Source organism: Phaenicophaeus curvirostris, chromosome 4, assembly GCF_032191515.1.
Source record: "Phaenicophaeus curvirostris isolate KB17595 chromosome 4, BPBGC_Pcur_1.0, whole genome shotgun sequence".
NCBI classification, from domain to species: domain Eukaryota; kingdom Metazoa; phylum Chordata; class Aves; order Cuculiformes; family Cuculidae; genus Phaenicophaeus; species Phaenicophaeus curvirostris.
Genome location: NC_091395.1, coordinates 64,906,662 through 64,928,337, shown reverse-complemented (window position 1 = coordinate 64,928,337; position 21,676 = coordinate 64,906,662). Strand labels below are relative to the sequence as shown.

General features: G+C 38.0%; 1 protein-coding gene across 2 annotated transcripts in view; it reads right to left on the bottom strand.

The window, feature by feature from the left end:
* STK32B (serine/threonine kinase 32B) overlaps positions 1–21,676 on the bottom strand; it is a 161,682-nt gene that overhangs the window by 65,809 nt on the left and 74,197 nt on the right. For both annotated transcript variants that reach the window (XM_069856333.1, XM_069856334.1), the window contains exon 4: positions 7,477–7,650. In XM_069856333.1, the coding sequence (XP_069712434.1) occupies positions 7,477–7,650 (174 nt within the window). The remainder of the gene's footprint in view (positions 1–7,476; positions 7,651–21,676) is intronic.

Sequence of the window (21,676 nt, the reverse complement as noted above, 5' to 3'; positions counted from 1 at the left end):
TGTTCTCTCCCTGAATTAAGACTTCACTTCATTCCTAATTTGATCTTGCTGGTGAGACAAGCTTTCATTCAGCTTCTCCTTCCCTCCTGGCTGGCACAGGGAGGTGGGGAGCGCAGCACCCTCGTATGGCAGGTGAGGGGTAGAGGCTCACAAAGCCAGGACAAAACAGACAGTGTCTTATGAGGCAAGCAATTAGTACTGTGGATACTGTTATGCATTACTCCTGAGGGAGTACCTAATAATTTTAATTACTTATTGAAAATTATTTAAATGTAATTATTAATACTCTTGATATTATATTTAGAATCACAGTATCAATATGCTATTCATACTGGCATTCATTTGGTACTTGCTAGTATATACAAGTTGGGAGCAAATGCCTACACTAAAATCACTTGAAGCCTTAAGACAACATCAAGAAATTCATAACCAATTCCTGTGAAAGATAGATGGCTCTGATAACACTCACACTGCATTGACCACAAAGAAGCTAGCAATACACTAAAGCAGAAAACTAGCATAAACCAGATCAGATTTGTGGATGGAGACCTGAGATAATCTTAACTATAGAGCTCTGTTTCAGTTCTGTCTGCATCTTCTCCATCGGTGTCTGAATCTGTGAAAATGATTCATGATCAAAATTTTAATGCTGAGGACTGGGAGCAGGAAGGAAGGAAACAATTTAATTTCATTATCCATCAATAGGGTTACAAATTGTGGAGATGAGGGATGTGCAGTATTTTAATACCTATCATGTGTCCTGAAGACTGCCTGTGTAAGAATTCTTTTCCTAAAAGGTAGATTAATGTAAAGGGAATATTAAAGGAAAATAGAAGGAGGGGGAAAACAGTAACAGACAGGTGACAGCAGCTGATTTAGATGAGTATACACATCGCAGAAACTAGAAACAATTCATAGAAACAAGTCAATATAATCGCAGAACAAACATAAGGATGGGTGGTCTTCAAGAAAGGCCTTTGGAAGACAGATGAAGATGAAAAAGCCAAACCAATGGTATACTGTTTACCACAGAGACTGGAAAGTAGGAAACACAGAGTGTGGAAATGACAGACTGGTGCATAATGACTACATGGACTTTATACATTCCCTTTCATCAGACTCCACAGAAAAGGATGTGCTAAGCCTGGGCATCAATGGACCTACTGGCATCTCCAGGATGCTGGCTATGACACTCAGTGCAGCAGCAAGCTCTATGGCAAGATAATTCCCTAGTGGTTTTCTGTTGCTGATTTTCAAAAAGACCAGCTTGTACCAGCTTACACGACAGACAATCTGAATATGCCTGGGTCTCAGTGTCCCTACACTGTTTCCTGTTCCTGTGCACTTAGCCATTAACAGCATGAAATGCTGATTCCCTCTATAGAAATGCTTTATCTTGCTCCAAAAGAGCTGTATTTTCCAGAAGTGAGAAGTATGGAGTTACAACTAGTAGGACCAAGTCAGAAACATATATATACCCAATGCCCTACCAATGGTACTGTGATTTTAGAGTTTTAGGAAAAAAAAAAAAAAGATTTTTCATGCTTATTTTGTTGGCTGGAGCTAAATGATAGATCAGAAAGGATAAAGAAAAACATTAAATCAGTGTGTAAAAATTAGAATTCTGATAAAATTGTTTGAAATTCTTTCTTACATTATCGAAGAATTAGTAAGAATTAATACATAACTTTTTCTGCTAGATGCATGTCTTGCACGCCTCCATGTCTAGGTCATACCTATGCTCATCTGGACATATTTTTAAACAGAGAAGCAAGCAATAAGAAAATCAATTACAATCACAGAATTTATTTTTTTTTTACTGAATGACACTCATTGTCTAGGGCTGTAAATAGCACAAAGAAACACCTAGGATGGGGTTGGTTTAGGTTATCTTTGGCCACTGGAAGTTTGTCACCTATTGAGAGACATGTGGCCAAGTTCAGTCTATAGTTCAGATCTTCCCTCTCCTAACATTGAACAGATGCTTGAGTTCTAAATGATGTAGTGCTTGTGAGATGACTTTTCCTTGGCTAAACAAAGTGTAAGTACACTCTTGCAGGTTGGCAATAAATAAGAAAAAGGAGAATGAAAGAAAGGGCCAAGGATATACTTAATCTACTGACCTGAAAACTGTAAAGAACCAAGAAGTGTCTTTCTGACTACAACGAAGACATCTCAGCCATGGACTATGAAAGGAGTGAGAGTATGGTGGGTGTCTTCTGGTATTTCACCTGAGTGGAGAGCACACCATGCCCACAATAAAAGATTTTATCAATGCCAGTAGCAGGACTGGAGCACCCAATGGAGTGCATGATGCATCTCTGAGTGTCCCCTATGTCTGTTCCCAAATATCAGCAGTTTTACCTCATTAGTAATTGAGTCTTTGGATATTGAATTCTCAGTGTGTTTCCAAACCAACTTCATTTATTTGCTGTATGTTATCTAGTACATCTTTCTTTCACTATTGCCAAACAGAAGTAAAATTAATTTGTTCGCGTAGGTAACAAACTCCATTCAAGAGTAGAAACGTTTATTGTCTGCATATTCATATCTTATTATATCTGTTTCATTTTTATAATGACACAAGTAAAATTCAAATAACTTTTGTGCCTAGAATTTGTGAATCACTTCCTTTTTGATCAGTGCTGTTTCATAAGCATTCAGTAGGTTTTTTGTGCTTTCTGGTTTGCAAGCTGTCTCCTTTTTGGCTGGTTTTGATTTATTGTCTAATTTACCTCTCTTACATAACTCATTGTTCTGTTCCTGCAATTTGTCTTTGGAAATACTATGGCTTGCACTTCTTCTGAGAACATAATACAAAGACATGGACGGGACAAAGGAAGGCAAATTAAGAAAATTCAATGGACAGGCCTCTTGACCTGTCATGGTCTTTGATAATGCTTATGAACAGTACTTACATTATACTTATTTTTTTCCCCATTTCACCTGCTTCAGACACTATTACATTTTCTCCGTCATCTGCACCTGCTTACCAGCAAGAAAAAGACTACTGAAATCTATAAGGAGCTGTGTCCTTTTAATATGTCCTGGCAAATCTCAGGTTAGCATTATTCTGCCTGCGCCATCTGTGAGAAAAAATAAAGGGTGAATTCTCCATTTTCAAATAATTACCAAACCTATTTACTGCTTACATACTAAATTGACTGTGTTAGGAAGGGAATTAATGCTTAAATTAGGTTTTGTTCTTTTGGTGTACGGTGTCATGGATGAGACTGTGAAGACACATTTTAAAGAAAAGTCTAATAATTCAGTCATATTATCTTATTTCAGCAGATTGCTGGATGCCTTGAAAGGCTCAATAGTAATAAACAAACAGGAGTCTCCCACACTATAGCCCAGTCTAGCAGTGCTGCACGAAGAGTACATCTTGTCTAGCTAGTAGCAGCTAGTACCTTTGCTCTGGAGTGGATCGGCTGGCAGAGGAAAATATAATGCTTAATTTGTTACCATTTTCCATGCTTTTGCCCACCCTGCACTGTTGCCGCGTAGCTGTTTGGAGACGGATTAGCTCCTGGTGCTACTCTCCATTGGAAAACACACTTGCAGAAGTGGAAAACAGAGTGGTGATCACAGTAGTCACACAGCACAGACCTGCCAAGCCAGACTAATTCCAAGTCATTTTGTACTTTACAAAAAATTTTATACGTATGCTTATATGTGTACACATACACACACAAATGGTTTTGCAATAAAAAACCCACTGAAATAAAAAGGCCTTGGGCATGCAAATCAAACATCTGGTCCAGTATCCTAAAACTGTGCTGGAAGGTTACTGCAATTTCCTTCACAGACACCTGCCACAGCCAGACTACTTTCTGAACAAAAAAAGAAACAATGGTGAAAAAATTTAAGGGCAATGCAGTTAATACTCACCCCATTAGAAAGAGAAAATGTGATTTTATCAGCGTAAATGTCTTACTTGAGCAGCAGCCTCAGCATTGCTGGGCCAGCACGGCTCCAAGCCAGGTCTCTAGCTGCAGAAGCATCCTGGAGATACTGCTGGAAGAACTAGCTGAATGGCAATGGGCAGCCTACTCTGATGAGGAAGCGGGTGATTTTATTGGAATGTATAAACAGCAACATTTGTGAAATGAGGAGTTTGAGTTACTCATGGCTGAAATAAGTTTATTCAATCTTTGATGGGAAAACTTTTGTCCAACACATTATTCACTTGTATTATGCAAGCAGAGCTGGAAAGAATGTGTTTAATCATACTGTCTTAAAATGGCAGAGTGCCAGATTTGATCCAACATTTGAGAATTAATGAGACCATATGGATTGTCAGAAGTCTTTCTGTGTGTGTTGGAACCAAGGGTCTATAATAAACACTGCTCATACAGCTTTCAAATTATTATTTCTTTGTTTAAGAAATGGGGATAAAATGTTATTAGAGAAAGGCTGAGATGAAATAAGATTTTGTGATATTGCCATTACCTGTGACAAACAATTTAGAAAGATCTCAATATTACGTTAACTGTTGTGTAAGTTAAGTGTAATATTGCCCAGCGTATATTGTCTTCAAATCATAGCTTGAAACTTATAGCTTTAAAATTTGTGTAATTCTGGCTGAATATCTATGTAAATGCAAATATTTATAACAGAGTTGTGAGTGAGACACAAAGTGCAAGATTCATTACTGTGGCATAATAAATAAATCCACCATCGGAGGATTGTGCATGACAAATAGGGATTTTATACATGGATGTGATTATTAAAAATGACAAGTTTCATAAACACACAACAACAGTAGTGTGTTTTACACTATTTGTGGTTTAAGTTGTCCCTGCTGTAATAATACTTCTATTGCTGAAATGATCGCCACAGTCAAAATGCACAACACTAACCACATCAGCATATACACAAGAGGCATTGCAAGGCATCTCCAAGGGGAACAGGCACAGCACTGATTTGGACACTTCTACATCTATTCATAAATGCCTAATAATTTCCACCCCCTTCATTACCACTTTCTTTTATAGCAAACTCCTGGCACTGCAGGTTAATCTTGAAAAAACACTCTGTCACATTGCCGAACGCAATAGTAATGGAAACCAGAACACATTTCATACTAATCTGTAAATACTGAGAAGGAGTTAAGTTCCTGACTCACACATCATATATTCAACACTTTATAATACTGCAGTTTGAAAATCCACCTACCCAGTCTGATGAATCATTCAATTATTCTTTCTTTGTAGCCCAGACAAAATTTAGCAGGGGACTCTCTCAATGAATCTGTGACTCACTAACCTTTCTTCCCCCTTTTGCCACTAATGCACTCATTTAAAAATGAAAGAACCAGTACAGTTTTGTAGGTTAGTATGTGAATGCTGACTGGAAGCACTTGGTCAAAATGATGTTGCTGAGGTCTGCTAGCACGAAGCACAAATACTAGCCAGCTCACTGGTTTTATCTCTGATCAAGATGGTGTGTTTGCAACAGTAAAAAGATGGCTACATGTCTTCTCACTGCGCATCACTGCTGGCTCAGCCCCTGAGCCAATTTAAATCTTGATGCCAGCCATGCTACAGTGATTTATGGCAGCTGAAGATCTGTCCTGCAGAGTGCTGAACCAGATCCTTTGTATCCTGAAAAGTAATCCTAACTAACCAGCCAGCGAGACCCACCACAGGCTAAGAAACAGGTATTTTGATACATCTGGTTTTGTGAAAACTTTTGGTGTAGAGTGCAAGCAAAACCCAATCCCAGAACTTGGCTCTAATCGGAGCCAACAACCAGCTCCAGATCCCCATGCGTTCCTCTGCCTTGGTATAAACCAACAACTGTTGAACCCAGTGATGTTACTCTGCACTTCAACTGGTGCAAAAGAAAAAATTAAGTAAAATCAAGTGCTTACTAGTCATCAGTAAGTAATACAGAAAAGAACAAAGTGTCTTGCCCATTTTCACAGTGGGACCATGGCAATGCAGACACTGTTACAAAAAACTATATACAACAACAATTACTTCAATCCACTCCTTCATTCTTTCAGGACATCTGCCACCTTTCACAGGCTTTCTGTGAAACATTTTTAAGTCACAGGCTTGTAGCAAAATACAAATGTTGATTACAAACTGGATTCACTCATGAATGTTTTGACAACCTATTTGCATAAAATGTCTCATCATTAAAATGGGGGTGAGGAAAATGTTCATCAATTTATTTTTCACCGAGTACCTTGCTTAAGGCACAGAAACAAAGGGCAGCCAAAATTCTGAGCTCTGCTTTTAAATTATTTGCTGAGAAATGAAAATATATGCAAAATACATGGAAAGGCATTAAAATAATAATGGTGTGCTAAAGATATAAAATTTCAGAAAATGCTTGCAACATTCATGAGACTTTTAATTGCAAGCAAAATAACTGCTGCCATGTTTACTTCAATTTCATCTTGCACAGTTTCAGAACACCCGTCTACCACTGCATGTCAGAGAAATTCTGTACGGATTATCCCTCTTCAGAAAGTCAGATCATACTTTTTATTGGTTATTTATTGAAAAATCATGAGACAGCTTTAGTAGGTGATTTGGATGAAAACTCGTGGTTAATATATTTGGAGGAATTTGTTTTTGCTGGAAACTGGAACATCTATGGTGCAGCTTAGTTTAGTTCCATCTCTGAAACTCACATCTTGGTAATACATTAAAAATAATTCTTTTTTGCATCAAGATCACTCTAAATCAGGGAGGAATACCCTGAATTTAGCCTAAAAGGAGTAAAATAGAGGCTCAAGACCACAATTTTATAATTTCACAGTTGCTGTGTTAACCTAAAAAGTGAAGTCACCCCACTACTTCAGTTAAATGCCAGATTGTTTAAGGAAAACAGACAGACCCTGATACTTGACAATTTTTTGACATGAATAATATGATTACCAGCAGTAAGACAGTAAAAATAACAGACTGTTGAAATCTAAGAAATGCAAAAAGGATGCAGTCATTAACATTGTTCCAACTTCTATTTCTCTTATTTCTCCACCTCTTTTCCTCCTTTGGACCGTCATGCAGATTCTTCAAGTAAACAAACTATTCTTTATTCTCACTCTTTGATTTTGTGACCTTCTCCTGATGGTGTTATGTGAAGTTATTGTGCTGGATTACAACATTTTTGTTTTCAGGAATATTGGCACACTGGAGAACTAAAAATAAATCAAAAGTAGTCAGGATGCTGTTATGGATTGTATTTTGTGTTTAAAGACCATAGTAAAAACCACACATCATAGTTTAAGATCAGAACAAGAAAAGGGTAGTATGAGAAGAACATGGGGCTACTGAATGGCTGATGACAGAAAGAAAACATTTTACAAAACATTTTCAGAGCCAAATTTTATGCTTAGATAACAATGAAACCATTTTGGAGATTTTTAATGAAGAGAACCATGTACTTATATGCGTGCTAGAATTCCTCTGCTCTGTCAACAGGAAGCAACCTGTCCCTCTAATGAAATTCACTCACCTGTGAATGATGTGGTATCTCTGCAAATAATCCAGGGAAAGCGCAAGCTCACAAATGTACAGCTTAACAGTTCCTTCATTAAAGTGGACGTTCTGCTGCAAATGGTAACGCAGATCACCTCCAAGTAAGAGATCGACCACCATGAACATGTCTTCTTCATCTTGAAAGGAATACCTGGAAGAAAGAGTTACAGCTGAGATTTCAGAGTTGGTGACACAGCCACAACCATGCTCTGGGCTAGTTCTCCAAAAGCACTAATAGATCTGTTCATGCCAAATCCATGATTTGCTCAAAAGGCATAGACTGACAGCTATGGTCCAATCCTGCAACCACACTTTGATTTTCATGAAACTCTGTAGTCAAGGCAAGCAGTGCTTGAACTGCTGCCGTTTTACCATCTTGTTTTAGCCATTGATTAACACCTGAATGTTGATAAAACAGTATTTAAAATACCTTTCGGGTTTTTACATTTTTTAATAACCATACACTCATTCAGTTGACAAAATTGTCTAGCAAATAGCAGCGTTTAAATAGAAGACTTTCAAACACACTTGGTATTCACACATACACTACTGTAGCTCAGTGCCTATGGAAAGCATCCTGGCAGGATCGAGAGCTACTATCCTGGGGGTATTTTCCAGATTCAGTAAATATCCATCATGTTCTATTAGCTGAATATTTTCTACAGCTTTCAGTGTAGCTCCAAATTCAATAAGAAATAAAACTATAATTTTACTGCCAAACAAGTCATATTTTTTCAGTCCGTAACTTATATCTTATAATGTGACAGTCTTCATGGTTACTGACAGAACTGACCTGGACTCCTTCCCAGAACTGCCTGTTGAATACCCTGAAGACCAAATTCTGATCTGATTTAAACCTTGTAAATCCAAAGGTGTAGCCAGTCAATGTCTAGTGAACACACAGTGCTTGGGCAAGCAGGAATTTCCATGTGTTTCCACTTACCTTGGCTACGCTGCCATTGCTCTGTTTATTTCTGATCTAAGTAAATTGACAGAAACTGTCTGGTTTTCATTTATGAATGCAACAGTCGACGATATTTTAGATTTTCCAAATGGGGAATTGTGAATACCATATTTCTAATGAGAATTCGCTCTTTTCTTAGAGATTATTTTACAATTAATTTTGATATGAAGCTATATTGGCTTATACCAGTTGTGGATACAAACTGCTGTGACGTGACCCACAATGATAATGCCTCTTCCATCACTGCTTTTCCCATGAAGTGTGTAATATATGTTGGCTACAGGTGAGATTCAGTTCTCCTGAGCTGTAAAAGATTTGCTAAGGAAATGAAAAAGAGTGGGCTTCTAGAAAATCTGTTCCCACCCTCCTCTCAAAGGCAGAAAAGTCTATATTAAATTATTTTAATTGACAGTTATGTACAGTTTAACCTTTTTTTCCCAGGCTTGCACTTTCTGAAATGAGGCACTGCTTAGGGGTTGTTACAGATGGTTCATTTTGAATTTAAATGCTTCCTATTCTTTCTGAACACAGTTCTGAGAAGTGAGTGTCTCTAGGTGCTCTGCTTTTCTATTGCATTTCTGTATGCCTGCCAAATGCCAGGAGGTGAAAGCCATTTTATTTGCATTAGGCTTACTTCTCAATAAGTCAAATCTCTGAAACAAAATAGTAAAGTAGGTGGCACATAGTGTCTGCTCACGTCCAGAGACTCAGAATTTCTTAACACGCACGTTAAAAACACGGAAGGCTTCAAATACATTCAAATTACTCTAAATGTTGTGCATTACTGAGCCTGAAGCAACAGCAAAAGAAAAGCTTAAAAATGTAGTTATGTTTAAGATTTTTTTTTGAAACTGCTGTTATTTTAAATGAAGTCGTTGTAGCATTGAGCAGATATAATACGAGATGTTACTTTTTCCTTCAGTTACTGCTTGAGTAAAACGTAGATTTGCTCCGATTCCTTTTTATATATAAAAATATATAAAATGAAGAATACAGAATGAAAACTCTACTTAAAATATTGTGTCTATTCCGGGAGACTATTGGTGTCTCAAAACATATGATTACATGTCAGTAGAAATTGTTCTGATGCTAGTTTGGTCCTGAGGAGGAAAATATCCTGAGTAATTTTTTCAGTGATTCAGCCTCCATAAGGCAGAGGGTGAAGGCGGGTAAAGATTGTCTATTGTGAATCTGCTTTTACATTCAACCACTATTCCCTTTCCTGGGATAATTATGAGTGCTTCAAAGCGTATCCATGAATGTTTAGTCTAGATAAAAAAAGCCATCAGAACAATTCAGAAATAAATGTGAAATCTTGTCAGCACCCAAGTGGATGCTAATACTTGGTGGAACCGGTTTTCACTCCAAGCGTGTGTTTCAGCTGATGAACTTTTGTTTCCTATGCTTGTGAGTAGGGAGTGGCAGCCTTTTGATGTCTCCAAGGCAAGATTTTGGTGCATCTGTGAATTGTTACTGATTTAAAAGAGAGATGAATAAGTTAAACTGGGGAGAGCTAGTACTCTATCCTATTTCATGATGTTAAGAAAAAACACTGTTTGCACAAACAGCATGTCTGCAGTCAGACGCAGAGGTTTGCCCGTTAATTCTGCTCACACTCCATAAAAATGTAATGGCAACCACAATAGGTCAGACCAGACATCTAACTAGCCTGGGAGTCACCAGAGAGCAGACACTTAGGGAGGAGCAAAGAACACAATGGAGATACATAAAGCTTTCCTCCAGCACTCAACTGGTCTCCACCCATTCACTAATCTAGGGCTTTCAGGGACTGTGTGTGGCATTTCTGGGAATGCAGGATGAGATGACAAGAGATGGGGTTTGTCCAGGGATCTGTCAGACTCACTGATGAATGATCAATGTCCTGCTACTACACTTTGCCTCTCAGGTAAACTTCTTAAGGTACCTATAATCCCTACAAACAGATCTACAAGACTTCCAGAGGTGACTGTACCTCTAGAACAGAACCAAGCCCAAACAGATTTAGAAGTATGGCTAATGTTTGCACTCATCAGACTTCCTTTTAAGATTCAACAGCACAGAGTGTTGGGCTATCTTGTCTAGACTGTGATTTTTCAAAAAAAAGATCAGACCAGATGATCTTCAAGATCTCTTCCGACCTGGTATTCTCTGAAGTGTCACAAACTATGAATGGAGTACAGGCCAGTTTTATTTAGATATTGAAGCTAGAATGTTGCAGACCAAGACACCATTCTTGGGGAGCTCTGTATATCCTCTCTAATGTTCTCCTCTTTCACTCGGAGTCAGCGTTTTCTTTCTTTTGTACTGATATGTAACTGTGGTAACTGATGATCCATTCCAAAGTTTTTTCTATACCAGTGTAGTTAAGTAATAAGCCATACAGGCCCAGTTTGAAAGAAAAGATATTGTGGAAGGAGATGTTCAGTATATCAACAAACTTTGTCACCCACTCTAAACAATATTGCACCTGACACACATCATTATGTTAATCATACAAACATAGTCCTGTGTAATGGTGTTTTCCCTGCAAAGTTGATCCAGCTGGGTCAATCCCACATGAATGGAATTTCTCCAGCTATCTAGATCAGACCACAATGCAAATAAAGGTGCCACGAGACCATTCCAAGAGATTTTCTGGAAGTTAAATGAGTTCATCCTGGTGAAATTATGTTTCTACAACCTAGAGGAGAGTTTGGACATGGCAAACAGCAGAAGGTCTCTAATGCTGATGACCACCCTACTAAGTACCTGCAGCAGCTACAAATTTCTAAGCTACAGAATGCAGAGCAGGAGTTACTGCAGGTTCTGCTGTGCAGCTGGTACCAAACAATCTTGCTCCAGCTCTATGTTAAGGATTCATAGGACTTGGTATACCAGCTCCTCCTGACCAGCTTGCTTTTTCATGCTTACAAGCAGCCTAGTCTTCTCTCTCTCTTCTTTACGCAAATTCAATATTGTTACTTTACATAAGAAATGAAGTAACCCCTTTTAGCTTCTTGTTTTTTCAATACTTCAAGAAATAAGTGGGTTTGACTTATTGATCTTAGAAGTGAAATTGACAGCAAGTGAAATATTTGCCATGGAAAAAATGAATCTTTGAAAATATTGCTGTGGGTCGAGGAGAGGATCATGGAAATTCAGCTCAGTGCAGATTATTTTTTTGACTAAACACTGTAATTTTACTTTTATAAGCTTCTGCTCAAAGGCAAATGACATAAAAAGGGGCTGATTGGTTTTTGAAGTAAAATCAGAGGTTATTTGGGGATTTTATGTTAACCAGGTAACGGAAATACTTACTGAATGAACTATAGCATTGTGGCTGATATTGAATATTAATAACACATTACAAAGTTACTATAAAGACAAAGTTTTAATCCTCCTTGAAAAGAAAGAGTAAATTACTTGAAGTAATTTTTTTTATTTGTTTCTTTTTTGCTTGTTTGTTTGGTTTTAAGTAGCATCTTGAACCAGTCGTAGGAAAACTGTTCTAATTACAGAGCTTGTCTCTGCTTTCTCTTGCTTGAAGAAAAGTTTTAATGCATTAGAATCAGCTTTCTTCAAATTAAGATAAAATAAAAATGCCCTTAGCAACAGTGGATTGGATTATTTATTATCTTCAGACTGGAAGATAAACTACTATTGATCAAAATCCTCCATGGAAAAAAATTTAAGCAAAGTACTTTCTGAATAAGTTATATCCATTTCCATATTTGTATCTGTATATTTGTTTTAATAATATCTATTTTTTATTTATATCATTTTTTATTTTTATTTGTATCTCTGTCTCTTCACAAAAGTAGTTACAGATGAATTATTAAGATCAATTTTCTCCTTTGCATTTCTTCATCTTAGCTAGCAGGGGTAATTTTTTGTTGAAATCCTGCCAGATGAAGCACCCAGTATCCATAGTTCTTGTTTCATACGTATTACCTGGGGTAAAGGATGTCATGATGGGTATTTGATATATGACTTTAATTTAAGAGTGAAAACACATTACAAAAATTTCATCATTAAGCCCAAACCAAACTTCATAAATCGGGACTAATCAGTTAACAAAATACATGCACAGTTCAGACATGCAGATGACACCTCTGCTCTGTACGGAATGTGATAAATGATTAAGTCTTGTTAGCTCCTAATTACAAATTTAAAGAAGGATCTTTTTCCAGTTTTCCCCTCGTAGCATTAAAGGGAGGAAGTAATTTTTATAGAGACAAGAACCCCCTAGTGACAGTAGATTTTCCCAGTGTAGACATCCCGTAACAGTAAAAAGCAGTGAGCTGTAACCGTGCCTTGGTTCCTATCTTTACAGTCAAAACACAGAGAGTCAAGGGCTTGGGAAGAATTGGCCTTGTGTCTTGGAGCCTTGCAGGTTCCCTCTGCGAGTCTTTTTCAATTCCTACTGCAGAGCTGCCCAACGTTGTCTTGGATTAGCGAAGTCTTGAGGAGCCTTTCAAACAGGCAGATCCCAACAGGGAAACTTCCATAAGCCATGGACCCTCATTAATTGGTCAGACTGATCTTCTTAAGAGAAATCCTGTGGCTGCATCTGGACTGCTCCTGCAGTCTCATGGGAATGTGTGAAACTAGGTCCAAAGAAACCATGCCCAAAGAAACCACTTTGCTCAGACACAAGGTTAGTTGTGGCACCACAGGGTTGCCCCTTTGTGAAAGCAGAATTTATTACCTCTGGGAAATCATAAGGCTAGTCTAGATAGAATAGTCTGATTTCTGAACCTGAGCTAGCACTGCTGTGTAGTGTTGTGTGAATGTATTGGCTTCTCTGGGAAGAGTCAGTTCTACTTATAGTGCTTCACTGGTGCTACAGTCTTGACTGCTCAGATGGGATTTGAATATCCTGAGTTACCATTAACTCTGTTCATCAATGAGAATTTCCTCTTTGTAGGAAAGATTGTTTGCAAATACACTTCAAACTTGACAAGAGCTTAAATGCTGAAGCCCTTACCTCAAACTGGACTTTCAAGGCTTGAAACTCTGATGTGTCCAGGGATCTCTGAATCTCCTAGAATCTTTATCTTACAAAAAAATTTCCAGAAGCAGTAGACTGCCAATGCTATAGCAATCTCCTAGGAAACTATGCAAGTAAGCTGTGGATCCTAAATATTGGGGGATCCTTTTTGGAAGGTACAGCAAAGTTGAAAATCAGAACTTTTACTTAAGAACAATCTCTTGAATGAAGACCTAATTTCCACTGGAAAACCAATGTGATTCATCATGTTGCCACATCAGATTGTGCTTGGCTTTTGAATAAAAGAAACAAATTTTTCCTAGTAAGATAGTTACTGACTTACTGTGGTTTTATGTTGTGTTTAGTTCTACATGAATCCTAATTTGAAGGAGTCATTTTGTTATATTGCTAAACAGAGGAAATCAATGCTGCAGCTGTATTTGCATAACAAAGATGCCTAGTGAATGTCATGAGCATACTAAGACAAGACTGCGTTCCGCAGAGCTCTTAAGGCTTGTAAAAAATAAGAATGCATTGAAACTGCCTCTGGATAGAGAACAATGGAAAATGCTGTTGGAATCTCTCTAGGAGATATGTGGTGACATGATCAGGGTAGCATACCCACAAGACTTGACAAGGTACAGCAAATGCAGCTGCAGATGAGGGAGGGTGAAACAGGGATGTGGCTGCTCAGCTGCCCTTCCCTCTCACCCTTCCAATGCAAGCAATGCTCCAGGCGGTTTCCTAATTCTTCTGCGTGTCCTCAAAGCTTTTGGAGATAGAGAAAATTCTTTTGTACTCTCTGCTTGACCCATAGCATAAAGAAGTCAACAAGTACGTAAACATTGACAATATGACATTTGCTAATGTCAATGTTCCAAATAACTATGATCCCATAACTAACTGGCTTGTAATTTGTACCAGCAGATTTTATATAAAGAGAGGTTTTTATTTTTCTGGGATATCTTTCCTTTATTAATTAAAACGTATTGTAAACTTACAGCACATGGCGTTAATACAATTATTTACCTGAAAGAAGCAAACAACTGAAAGAAAAAAAGAGATCAATTTGTAGTCTGTATGTAACTTATGGCAAGCAGTATGTATCCCGTATTAGAGAAATATAAACAGATTTTGCTTGAGTATATAGTAAAAAAGCAATTACAAAATTAGTAAAATTTTAGCATTTTAGCCACTAAGCCTAAGGAATTTTGTTCTTGGAATTGATAAGAAAGTGCATTAAAAGCTAACAAAATTATTAACAATGACATGCTATAGGTTATACCATATAGAAACATTTGACTGTTACAAAAAAAAAATCAAATTGATATTAAAATATACTATAGAATACAGTACTTACAATTCTAAGACATTACCAATACACTTATGAGGTTATAGGCAACTTGCATCATTATCAGGTACATGTAATGCGCTCTCCTGCAGTTAAGAAGATTTTACCATAATGTCCCTATTTAAGTAGAGGGCATAGTTACTGATCCTGGTGTTGCTATTTCTTGATATACTTGCTTTGCTTTGATTTTTTGATAGACCAATTTGTGTAACTATGTTATAGAATACTCCTCACCCACTGTAAAGTGGCAAGAGGTTCATCAAAGACTTGCTGTATCGATAAAGAACATATAATTTAAAGACTTGAATAATTTGGCATTTGCTGAAGAACTTTACACTGAACAGCTAAGTAGAGAAGAAAAATATACATCAAAAATTCCCTGTCACAGGTATAGCAGAATATAATACAGTTATAGTACAGACTGGAATAAGTATAGGTTATAGTATAGTATGGGTGCCAAAACCAGCAGCTTTGATAATTATTATGACAAATAGTTACAAACCTGCTTGTACTGAAAATGTGTGCGGAAAACTATTACACCCACTGTGACTGGGAATAGCAAATACTTATCCTTGAATTACATACTTCAGAAGATGAGATCTTCAAGATAATCAAAGTAATGTCAAGTTTCTGTGTTCTGCCAAACAAGGACAAGTCTCAAGAAACAAACCTCCAGTACTTAAGTACTTTGTAAACGTAACAATGCAAGTATTATGAAGGAATGTTGGAAGTGCTCCTTCATAATGTCCATTTTGCTTACATTTCTAAAGACTTCATTGGTCCTTTTGGAAAATGGACAAGCATTGGTTATTGAGATTTGCAATTTGTGCTTGCAAAACACTTAATAGAAGTCTATTGTTGCAAAGAAATGGAAACATGTTTATTTTCAAACTCAGAAAGAAAAGACTCATTTCTTCAAATGTTGTTAAAAAAAACGGAAGATTACTTCCTTTATTTCTTTGTAAACATATAAAAATATCTTTCAATATAAAAAACTTAAAAACTTTGAGAACAGGAAAAGTCATCTATAATGAATTAAATTATACATTCTTATTTGAAATACCTTCTCAAATTCTATTTAGCTCTATATGACTGAATGGGACAGCTAAGAAAAACTACTAAACAAAAAATAGCCTGCAATGAAGTTGAAAGATGCCAAGTATTTCTGTCTCAACAGAACAACAAAGGTAGCAGGAGACGTGTTGTAGACATTAGCATAGTATATGTTCATAGAATCAACACCAATAAATATTAGCTCCCAACCAGCTAAGGGTTATCATTTAGAGACACTTTAGTATTCATTGTGGAGTCTTTTCCTCCCTCCAGAAGATTAAGGAGAGGCCACAAACCCTCTCTGATCTGAAAAAAACAACAGCTTATTGTCCTTATGTGCAACTGCCATAGCATTTGACTCAGCTCATCTTGAGCTACTCAACCATCCAACAGGCAGGCAGCAAGGAGCAGTAATGAACTAAACATATAAAAGCAAAATGCAGAATAAATAACTGCAGTTTGTTGCTTTACTATGCACTTTGCTTTCACCGAATCAAGTAAACCTCACTTATGTATTTTTATATGCATAAAGTAAAGGTTATATTGGTCAATGCTGCGGTGAACTGTTCAGGTTCTTTGCAAGTCCTGGTCATTGAGATTATTTGCCTTAGAGCAGCTTCTCTTTTACTCCTTCATCTGCCTCTAATCAACCAATGCTTTGCTCTCTCTAAAGTTAGCTTCATTATTTCTGCCTCTGATTTTGCACAAGCTGGTGGAGGGTGAGGTAATTTGAAATGTGGGTTACAGTAATAACTGTGGATATTTTGCTTGTCCTTAATCATAGCGTCTTCTCTGTATGGCATGTGATTAAATGTTAGCGGTCATCTCCTAAATGAGAAAGACTCCTTACTGTTTTAGACTTCTTTCTGTCACAGCCAGGGTTTGCATACAGCCCAGTTTGCATACAGGCATATAAGATATACCTTTTACATTGTCATTGAGTGGTGTTCACCGAACATTAAGGCAGATGCAGAGAATAAGGCTCTCTGGAGGTCAACAAGTCCAACCTCTAGCTTGAAGCAGGGCTAATTTCAGACTTGTCTAGACCAGTTTTGAAAATCTCCAAGGATGGAAAATCCACAGCCTCTCCAGCCACTCACAGACTTTAGAAGAGACTATTTGTTTATAACCAATCGGGATTTCTCTTGCTACACCACGTCACTCTTGTCACTCATTCTTTCAATGTGCATCTCTTAAAAAGATTTTTTTTTCCATCTGTAGCTACCGGTATCTTTATGTCATCAACACTACACTTTTGGGTAGCGGAAGATTGTGATTTTTTTCCCCTCCTCAGCTCACCAGCGTCATGTCTCAGCTGCGCTCTCTAAACCAGGAGTGATGATACTTCTCCAAATGTTGTAGATACGACTTTGATGAACCTACTTCAAGAATGATCACTGCAGGAGGTAAATTTTGAGACAATGACTGACCCTTCACAAACATTTGTTTGAGATCTAGAAAATTTCAGACAAATAGGTTGAATTTTCAGTGCACTGTATATGACTGAAAGTAGAAAACCTACAATGCATCCACACTGCTAGCAATTATTACGACCCCAAAGTATTTTTATTCCTGTATAGTAAGTGATCCATTTTTCCACGTGGTTCATCTCTAAAACTGCTTTGTGATGATTTGTTTTTCCAAGAGAAAATTAATTACTTTTCTGGCTCATTTGCTCATATACTTGTAGACTTAATGGCACAATGTCATGATAAAGTCTGTGGTTTCTCAGATATTATTAGACCAATGATAAAATAAGACTTGCAAAAGAGTGCAAAATAAGCTCATGTCTTAGTCTATTTGTTCAGGATTTTTAGCATTCCTGAATGCAATATTGTCAAAGTTCAGTTTAATTGCTCTGCTAGCACAAAAAGCACAGAGGCTTTCACAAAGTTCACTCAGTTCTACGCTCTGAATTCAAACTCAGCTTCATTCTTCATAATGTTTTCCATCTTTCACATGTATTTCATTGAGGGGACTAAAGTAAAGTTTCCACCATCTCCTGTTCTATGTATAGTCTTCCTTACAGTACATACATCACAATTACAAGAGAGCTGTATTCTGGTTGAGTGAATAAGAGCATACATAGAAGGCACTTCAGTTTTGCCGATATTCTCAGCTGAATGCAGTCTCTAAAATCCTTTCAGCTGTGTTGACAATGTGCTGTGACTGGCTATACTCATACTTAGCAAATGTTCATCAAGTTCTTCATTATTTTGTGTTATTACCACTGCCAATTTATATCATTTTATGTGCATGTGGCACTACAGCAGTAGTAATTATTTGTATAGTGCCAACTAGTCTCTCTTGTCCCCTGCTTGTCTCAAACACATCCCATTAAAAGCAAGCGACAGACGGCATACGCGAAGAACTTGGGAAACCTATTCACGAAAATAAATGCCCCACTACCAATACAGGAAACAGCTCACCAAGAAAAGTATGTTCTTGGGAAATATGTAGTCAAGGAAAAAGTTCACTGGGAATTGTGGACTGAAAACGTGGAGCGAATTTGGGATGCAAGTCCACAGATCAGTCTTCAACTTGCAGATCTTGGCATGTTTGTAACTTACGGTCCATCCCAAAGAGTAGAAAATGAAGCAAAGGCAGTAAGAAGCCAGCATGGATTAGAAAGGAGAACCAAACAGACACAAGGAGAACAGAACAGAAAAATGAAGTGTACAAGAGGTAGACGCGGGGACAGGTGACTGTGAGATTTCTTCCCACCCCGCTAGCCACACAAACCACCCTGTGCTGCTTTGCATAACATTTTAACACGCTTGGAAAAATACCTTCTATCCCCTGTCTGGGCTACTGTCTGATCCCATGGAATGCAGGCTTAATACAGAGAAGAATTCCTGTTGCATATAGGCAGTCATCCAGGGCACCAAGGCATCCCCCTTGACCTACTGGAAACTGCTGTAATTGGGAAAGAATTTCCCTTATCTCCTGAAGAAGGGGACTAATAATTGATCATCTCAATCAGGCACAACATCCAGTGTTACAATGCAGTGATCCAGAGCCCTTGTGCATTCCCCTCATCGTTCTTGGGGTCCTGTGTTCCCTGGAAGAGGCCCCATCCTCGTCTGAGGAAGAGATTGACCAATCAGTCACTCTCCCCTGGACACCTGATACCTGGACTGTGGCCTACGCGAGGTGGTTTGATGCAGCTAATGGAAACTTCCAGCTACATGACATCTTCCAGATGCAGTCAAAGGGAACAGGAAAACTTCAAAATGACTATTCAATCATCTGACGAAACTCAATTAACTCGAAACTCTGTAAGTATGCAACCATGTAGAAATCCCTTTGAGCTCTTCTGGATATTTATCTCATGGAGAATTTCCCCTTTCCCTTCCCTCTTTCTCACAGCCTCATTGTTTGAGGTTCACAATACTTAATTTAGTAGAAGATTCTAACAAATAAAATATCTTCCAACATTTCTAAACAGAGGTAAGTGCTAATTACTGAACAAGGATTTCAAGCAGACCAAATTACCCAAAGTTTCATAGTATTCAACAATAAGTTTTTGTTGGGGCAACAGCAGGTATTGGAAAAAGATTGTTACTGGTCTGGAATCACATTTTAGTTGAACCCAAATTTCAGCAGTCAAACTTTTTATGGACTGCAACAAATTATCTCCAAACTCTCTTTATTTTTAACTTCAAAAACTGTTCCATTTTAGAGACAATTTTATAAGAGTCTTTTTTCAGGTTTATGAAGCAAAGAAATGTCAAAGTTGCAGCACTTATCATTAAACTTCAATCGTAACAAAATTTAACATTCAGCACATGAAAAACTTCACTGAATGAAAAAAAGAATGAATGTGTTTTGGATTTAAGAATAGGCATAAGCCTTTAATATATGCAATCATAGAATCATAGAATAACCAGGTTGGAAGAGACCCACCAGATCATCGAGTCCAACCATTCCTATCAAACACTAAACCATGCCCCTTAGCACCTCGTCCACCTGTGCCTTAAACACCTCCAGGGAAGGTGACTCAACCACCTCCCTGGGCAGCCTCTTCCAGTGCCCAATGACCCTTTCTGTGAAAAATTTTTTCCTAATGTCCAGCTTAAACCTCCCCTGGCAGAGCTTGAGGCCATTCCCTCTTGACCTGTCCCCTGTCACTTGGAAGAAGAGGTCAGCTCCCTCCTCTCCACAACCTCCTTTCAGGTAGTTGTAGAGAGCAATGAGGTCTCCCCTCAGCCTCCTCTTCTCCAGGCTAAACAACCCCAGCTCTCTCAGCCGCTCCTTGTAATATCTGCTCTCCAGCCCCCTCACCAGCTTTGTTGCTCTTCTCTGGACTCACTCCAGAGCCTCAACATCCTTCTTGTGGTGAGGGGCCCAGAACTGAACACAGGATTCGAGGAGTGGTCTCACCAGTGCCGAGTACAGAGGGAGGATAACCTCCCTGGACCTGCTGGTCACGCCGTTTCTGATACAAGCCAAGATGCCATTGGCCTTCTTGGCCACCTGGGCCACTGCTGGCTCATACTCATTCGGCTGTCAACCAACACCCCCAGGTCCCTCTCCTCCAGGCAGCTTTCTAGACAGACTTCTCCTAGTCTGTAGCACTGCATAGACACTTAGACACTGCAATGTTTGTGTATGTGGCAGTCTGTATGGGTTGGGAGGCTTACCATGGTGTTTCTTTTTCATTTATTTAGGCATTAAATAGGTTTTTCTCTGAGCTACACAAAACCCATCATATTTTATGCACTTATTTTGCACATATACATATTCTGAAGTAAGTAATCTCACTGGAATTGGACAGATTTTTAATTACACTCTTCCCTCTGCCTGACTTTAAGGTAGACTAAAACCTCTCCCCTACTGCATTGAATGGTTCATATTTTTTTTTTTTTTTTTATTAGAAATGCCCAGACGCTTTTCAGCCAGTTTCCCACAGAATCTCCTCCACTCCAACACCATCCCTGGTGAATGAAACCAGAGCCACTCAAAAGGTTCCATCCAAACAGCTCCTTCTATTTTCTGCAAATAAACTAGTTAATTTAAAACTGCGGTGCTGAGGCATAATACTTTCAATCACATGCAGTTGCCTACTAACATTTTTGATTAAACCAGGCATTACTCTTAAACATTTTGTGTTTTTTAATTGTGTGCCTTTCTAAACTGTTAAATCAAACAAATTGGACTGAAACACTGCTGACTCTGTTGTATCTTTACTAGCTCATTTCAAGCCTAACTTCTTAAATGGCATACAAGTTATTTCGCAAGCGTTCCTTGCCCAAAAGATGAAGCAAAAAAATGAATAGTAATGTGAAGGATGTAGTGTAGAGCAAATCAAGTTTATTGTCTCTCTGTCATTTTAACTGAGGACAGAAAGCTGTTTTCAGTTTCAAATTAAAGCTAATTTTTTCCCCACAAAAATTTCCTTACAATCAGTTCTTCTAGGAAGAACATAAGATAGCAGTGTGATTTAAGCAAATTCCACAAGTGACAGGAGTATACATGAAACCACCTTCTCTTTTTACTGTTGTTTCTCACCCATACAGCAAAAGTAAGAGAAATCTTGGAAAACATAGAAGTAAAGAGATTTGGGGTTGCTATCTAGAACATTATATATAACTCCAACTGGGGAAGAATTCAACAGCTTACTAGAACGTTTGATAGGAATGGTTAGACTCAATGATCCAGTGGGTCTTTTCCAACCTAGTGATTCTACGATTCTGTGAGTCTATGAACTGAGTTTCTTAGACCTAGTTTTACCCAGGCTACCTTCAGACACATTATTAATGTGCTTTAGGTTAGAAGAGTAGTTTCTCTAGGATCATTTTGTTGTAAGTATACAATCCTGATCTTAGGCATGCTACCTA